This window comes from Lytechinus variegatus, chromosome 2 (genome assembly GCF_018143015.1).
Source record: "Lytechinus variegatus isolate NC3 chromosome 2, Lvar_3.0, whole genome shotgun sequence".
NCBI lineage: Eukaryota > Metazoa > Echinodermata > Echinoidea > Temnopleuroida > Toxopneustidae > Lytechinus > Lytechinus variegatus.
The window spans coordinates 905,837-912,600 of record NC_054741.1 but is presented as its reverse complement, the minus strand read 5'-3'; the positions used below and the strand labels follow the sequence as shown (position 1 = coordinate 912,600).

General features: G+C 37.2%; 1 protein-coding gene across 1 annotated transcript; it reads right to left on the bottom strand.

Moving 5' to 3' along the window:
• Nucleotides 1–1,194: 1,194 nt before the first annotated feature.
• On the bottom strand, nt 1,195–6,764 carry LOC121409357 (probable 2-ketogluconate reductase). Its single transcript, XM_041601293.1, has 5 exons — nt 6,403–6,764; nt 5,587–5,743; nt 4,773–4,959; nt 3,793–3,971; nt 1,195–3,018 (listed from the first exon to the last, which is right to left on the bottom strand). Exons 1-5 carry the CDS (start codon nt 6,634–6,636, stop codon nt 2,792–2,794), a joined length of 984 nt encoding a protein of 327 aa, XP_041457227.1. The 5' UTR covers nt 6,637–6,764; the 3' UTR covers nt 1,195–2,791.

Below are 6,764 nucleotides of genomic sequence, written 5' to 3'. Positions count from 1 at the left end.
ATTCTAAATCAGATCTTCAATCATTTTCATCGCCGTCAGCTGCAGTGGAATCTATTATTTGTAGCTTGAAATTCACATTTGTATCACGCATCAATCCTAGGGGATGGGCTATTTTTTTTTCGTCAGTACTTCTACACCCGACGCGAGAGGGCAGTGGGAATGACGATATAATAGGCTGGGGTTTTTTAAGGCTTTGAATCAGATTACGAAATTTGGTTGTTGTTTTAGCTTATATTGCGCGTGTCATTCAGTAGTGAATATTTGCGCCAATGGATTTGGATTTGTAGTTTTTGTAGTCTTGCCTCAAGTTTCAATATAAATCTCTTTGAAAAGGTCGTTCTATTTATTTTAAATACTGAATAGTAGGCTATATATATGTATAGCAGCTATTTAGATCACGGAGTGTGTGATGAAAATAGTATATACCTCTAGTATGGTGAACTTGTGGAGGCCTTGCTTTATAAAGTCTATTCACCTTAAATAAATGTGATAAAAATACACTCGCTCTTTTTCCATACTACCCTTGATACTCTTTACGATGCCTTCAATATTACTCGATTTCTTTAAAAGAAGTATTATATCTGAAGATCCAACTTTAAGTACTCTTCATGGTAAAAATCGTGTATAGCGAATTTAGCTGCGGTTGTGTTTAGAAAACAATTGTTGTGTTCTATATGAACATTCTAGACTCGTGATGGCGCCGTTTATCATTTCAAAACGGATACATGAAACTCCTTAAAAATGTGCATTTGTATTATTTCAAATTATGCTCATTTTTTCAGTCGTTTTCTGTTTCTTCGTTGTTTTCTTCCTGTTTCTCTTCCTGTCGAGGAAACTCCCTTAGAAAGTTGGCAGAGCAGCTTTCCGTCGCATCAACGCCAGCTGGAACATTCCTTTTTATCTCTGTGTCTTTTGATGCTCATTTGTCCTTCTGCCTCTCTTGATTTATTTATATTTTCCGTCCTTTATGGTTAACATTCAGTCGTGGAATATATTTGGCGTTAGGAAAGCACCACATCGATACTTAATTTGTTTTTCTTGCACGCATCCTAATTCACAAATAATTTCATTCATTCAATTTAATGAGACTAATCTAAATTTGATTTACAAAGCCAGACCACTTTTGCGGATATTTTAATATGATTCCTCTAAAAACCTTTAAAACCTTACCAAACCATTTTTAATCCTCCAGAATTGTGCAAGTAAAATAATAATGAAAGTCCACCCACGTGATCATAATCTCCAATTTACAAATTCGTTCAGTTTTGCAATATTATGGCGCAAGAAATATTTTGTATATAAATCAGTCCATGAATTGTCCCCTGTCATGTCTAAAATGTTTCGACTATATATTATCCCATCATTATTCACTCTGTAATTCTCATAACTTTGCTTTACCCAAACCCAAAACAGATTATCGTCGTACTATCCAATACCGAGGTGAATCGCATTTTTTTTAAACACACAAGCCCACACAATGGTAGTCATAATGCATGTAACATTTTCATTTATTTGATATACGATAAAACAGCAATGTGAATGAAATGCCTTGCTGAAGGGCATAAGTGTTGTGCTGGGAATCGAACCCCAGATCCTTGGATCCAGCAGGCGACTTAGACCACTCGGCCACGGCACCTCCACTATAATACTCTTCCCGATCTCCCGACCACATGAAATTATAGGAAAATATCGATTCATTTAAAAAGGCCCTGACTTTCTGTAGCCTTCAGTTCAGACCTCTATTTTATATTGTGTATATATTGTAAATTTTTTCTTAGCTATTTCAAACTTTTTTAATGTCTTTTATTGTAAGTCGACTATTTTTTTTTCTTTCCTTCTTTATATGTTTACATGTTAATCTATGTTAGGGACCCCTCAGTAAAACAGCGTCGATATCATGTCAACGCTGAGTAGGGCAATCCCTCCGTCTTTTTTTATTGATTTTTCTTTATGGATCGTAAATATATATCATCGATATTGTTTGTAATTGACAGAAAATAAATACAATACAATACATTTGACTGTTTTTTCACTCCTCCGGGGGATGGGTAGTGGAAAGAGGGAGGGAGGGGTGTATTTTTATTGGCAATCTTGTCACCCGACAAGCGTAAAGCAAGGATATGAAAACACGCGTATTATCGTGAGTTAGTGTATGGGCATCTGATCCACCTAGATAATGACACTGGCCCTAGATAAAGATTTGAAATAAATAAATAAAATAGATAACAAAAAAAGGCAAAATAGAAAATTTAATATTACAAAAACGATAAATGTTAATATCTCTCCAAGAGACGTAAGTCATAGTTTACAACTACCATTTCGTTATTCTAAAGGTTCGTTAATCCGACAATTATATAAAATTATTCCGAGGATTTGTGAGACCAAAATAAAGAGTTAAGTTTTGTAATGCGAAAAAATCCAATTGTATGAGTCGTTATTATTTCTTTTGGACTATCGAACCTTCGGAATAACGAACCTTACTTCGCTTTCGGAACCTTCAAATCAGCGAACTTTCGGATTACATTTTGAATGTCGTATTGCAGGGATATATTCGCACCTTCGGAAGAACGAACCTTAGATCGTTTTCGGAATTACAAACCTTTGGATGATCAAACCTTCGGATTAATGAACTTTCTGAGCATCGAACAGTCGAAATAACGAGCTGTAATCATCGTAGCTAACTATTCCTTCAAAACATACCATTGGATTTAAAAATGCGATTGACTCTAAATCTTTCTTCAAATGAGGATAAATGTCGTGGCGTTTTATAGGTAAGTAGATATCATGATGCTTAAGTCGTTGCGAGTGATGTTGATAGATTGTGCATAATTCTCTGAAACATTCTTTTCCCAACATCCTTGGTGAAAGCACTGCAATGAGGTGTTATGATGACGTTGCTCATCGTAAGCAGTGGATGATTTGGAGGCAACGGCTCTGGCTCAGTCACATCAAGGGCTGCTCCGGCGATGGTACGGCTTCGAAGTGCGTCAGTCAGGTCATCGTGGTCTATTAATTCTCCTGTTAACATAAGAATTTGTATAGGCATATTCGTCCTGTTCAGTATAAAAAATTACAAACATAAACATAATAGGAGCCTCAAGAGCAGACAAAAATGAGTGAACTGTAGGTTACTGGCGTACAAGAGGGGATACGGTATTACCACTAAAAATAAAATGATTTTTTCCGCCTTTCACTAGTATGCTATTTACTATGAATTAATCGAATTCATGAGTGCCGGTAGGTCCTCTTCTTCTAACTACCATACTGGCAGTTTTATTGTTTATAAATTTTATTGTACTTATTAACCATGAATTTGGATGAAGCGTTTTTGTCAGATCGATTCGCTTGCTCCATATTTTCGGAAATAATTCACCAGTTGAATCCCCTCAACATTTTAATACATTATGCGAGTTGTATTCATGGTAATAGTGGTTGATATAGTACAAACTCTGAAATAGATAAGGGTCCACCGTCAAACATGACTACCGGGAATATTTTCAAAGGTTTCAAAAAATTGAGCGAGTAGTTGAACCTGCGCAAATACGTCAACAGTCTCGAGACCTTTCCGGTGCAATTCTGCAACATTTTGACCGCATTTTTGCATCCTTGAGGATAATGCCTGACTGGTGTTGCTCTCTGCACCTTTATCGATATCAATACAGATACACTATTAAGCTGTATGTACCTCTTTAAAGATCATTACCCTTTCCATGACCAAACAATACGAAAATATTTATTTCAAAAGGAAGCTATATTTACGAACAACAGTAAATAAAGCATCACCCTACCTACCTCGAGCGACATTTATGATGATTGCGTTTGGTTTCATTCTTTGAAGCTGATCTTTCCCGATGATGTGACGAGTTGTTTCTGTCAAAGGAAGAGACAGCATCAGGTAATCCACCTGAGGAAGTAGATTATCTAGCGAAGGACAGTATTCTGCCTTCACTTCGTCTTCATCGGCTTTAGACCTAAAATGAAAGGACTATTATTTTTTTTCTTCCAAAACAATATACCATCTAAACAGATAAAGCTGTTCGTAAGTTAAGAGCGACTTTAAGAAGGACTGGTGATCCTTTCGTGTAATAAATGATATATTCATTGGAGATGGTTAAGCGCGTAAGAAAGGATCACCAGTCGTTCTTAAAGTCGCTCTTATCTTACGAACAGCTTTATGAAACACCCACCTGTTGTATAAAAGTTGAGGAATGCAATGGTTACTTTACCATACAGTGGTAACTACCATGGTGACGATGCTAAACAGCCAATCAAAATTAAGGATTCCATTACAATTTGTAAACAAATTTTCGGCATTACTCCTATGTGTTTATGATCGCTTGCTCGATCTGAAATGATAATCATAAGTCAGAAAAATCTGGAACCAGTGGTTAAGTCCCGCCCGGAAAGCAGTAGATTGCAGGTTCGAATCCCACTGGTTCCAATTTTTTCTGACTTATGATTTTCATTACAGATCGAGCATGCGATCTTAAACACATATACGAGTAATGCCGAAAATTTATTTAAAAATTATAATTACCTCCTATTAAGCCTCTTTATTTACGATTCCATTACAGTTACCATCAGATGGTAAATTCACTATAATTGTAACTTTTATGCAACGATTGAGTCCCTAAATTGTCAATCATGGTGGTGAGGGGTCGGCCCGGGGAACGGTAAGGTCATCAAGGAGTTAAAACTAATAAGAGTTGATAGAGCATTCAGTTTCATTATACTTCATTCTTTTTCATCTAAAGTGCATAAGTTGAATGTACCTTCTATTCCGGTTGTAGTAAAGGGTTTTCATCTTGAATCCTATAGCTCTTCTCGCGACCTCGTAACCGATGCCTCCCATACCGATAATGCCAAGGGTCGAACCGGTCACTTCGTGGCCCAGGAAGTGGAAGGTTTCTTCCATCACAGTCTCTGATCTGGCCGCGAAGCGATGAGCTAGGTCGACAACTGCATAAAAAAACCGAATGTATAATATATCAGATTGAGATCATCGTGGAATATAAATAAGAGAAAATGTTGCTGAACGATTCTCGATACTATTTTTCACACAATTTTGTCATTTTTAAGTGATTTCAGTGAAAACAAAATATAGCATATTAAAGACTCGCATGACTTTTCGGGCTGAATTATAATCAATTCATAGAATTCATAGAATCATCAACCATGACACTTTGTTGTTACGCCTAACTACGCCCCACCACTATTTTGTATTTTTTCCGAATACTTCTAGTTGTTGTCGTTTGCCTGACTTTTGCCGGTTCACTGCTAGAATGTCTACAACTTGAATCCCATCCTTAACCATCAGCGATATTCATATGTGGCGTTGATGAGTAATTGGTCTGCCTACCATATCACCTACATCTGATTACTTATTTATCGAAAAGGTCAAGGATGAAACTGGTTTCTCAGCTTCAAGGGTACACTTGATGCAAGTACAGCCAACAAAATAATGAAGAAGAGGAAGAAGAAGAAGAAAAAGAAGAAGCAAAATAAGAAGGTGTTTAGTATGGCTTTCAGGATATGGTCTTTTAAGCCGATTTTCAATTGGTATAATTGATTTATATTTTGTCATACCTTCCGAGTTTCTCCTTGCAGCGGAGAGCAGTAGATTGAAGGCCATGTCAGCACATGCATCGCTGTTCGTACCTGCCCCAGTACAAACCCTGATGTTGTACTTCCGGAGCAGCGCAAGGTCAAGGTGGTCTGTGCCAGTAGTTACGGTAACAACTGACTGGATACAAATAACATATAGGTACAGTGATATAGGTAAAGACGAAGAAGGACAATTGAGTAATAACCCAACAGAAACATGTGACTTTGAGTGACCCTCTACCTCCTCAAAGTCTCAAAGTCCACTCCTCTAAACCATGAATCTCCTGAGCATCGAAAGTAGTAGTGAGCCCTCAAGAGAATCAGTGGCTAAAATTCATGCCACCTAGATCTTTTGGTGAATTTAGAGCTATAGGACCACTTTAACCCCCCCTTGTCCATTGACTTTGCACATATCCTCGATCAACTCATGGATACACCACTGCCAGTCAGCAATTAGCAGACATTGTAAAATACCGTATCTATACATTGCAATACCTCCGGGCCCCAATTACACTCTCCAATTTCTTAGTTTACCGTCAATCCACCAACAAAAATACATTTAGGACGAATCCTTATATTAATTGCAAATTATTGTCCGTATGATATATTGTAATTCTACAGATTTCAAGTCTTGTTCATTGAAACATATCGGGTTTGATTTTAAAGAAGTTTCAGACAACTACAATTCAAGTGTCTGATCCGGCCTGCTCGGAGACTAACACCATGATCAATACTCCGTTTAATATTCAGTTTTAGTACAGTAGCATTGATATTTGACTAAAACAGGTTCTATGTTACCTTTAATTTTGTCATCCGATCCAAAAGTTCTGGGGATAGCTTTGGCATGTCGTAGGACGTCACGAGCATAGCATCTATCCTAGGTGCATACTGCTCAACCTCCAAGCAGAACTCCTCCCAGTGTATAACATGAAATCTCTCATGTACTTTCTCTATCATCTTGAGGTACGTCTTAAGAGCCTTCGGAATGGTCATCAATAGCCATCCGGATTTCAGCTGGGGATCACTTGCCATAATCTGAGAAAACACAACAATAATAATTTGATTCGTCCAGAGTCAAATTTTTCAATAAGTTTGGGAATAACATGAAACGTATAGCCATGGAATTGGTACTAGTCAGAAATGTATGACAGAATCTAAAT

Bases quoted from the DNA above. Each gene is read 5' to 3' on its own strand.
- LOC121409357 (XM_041601293.1), bottom strand. From the start codon at position 6,636: ATGGCAAGTGATCCCCAGCTGAAATCCGGATGGCTATTGATGACCATT. The intron at 3,972-4,772 runs GTACATTCAACT...CTTTCATTTTAG, and splicing joins TACTACAACCGGAATAGAAG to GTCTAAAGCCGATGAAGACG. The intron at 3,019-3,792 runs GTAGGTAGGGTG...TTATGTTAACAG, and splicing joins CATCATAAATGTCGCTCGAG to GAGAATTAATAGACCACGAT.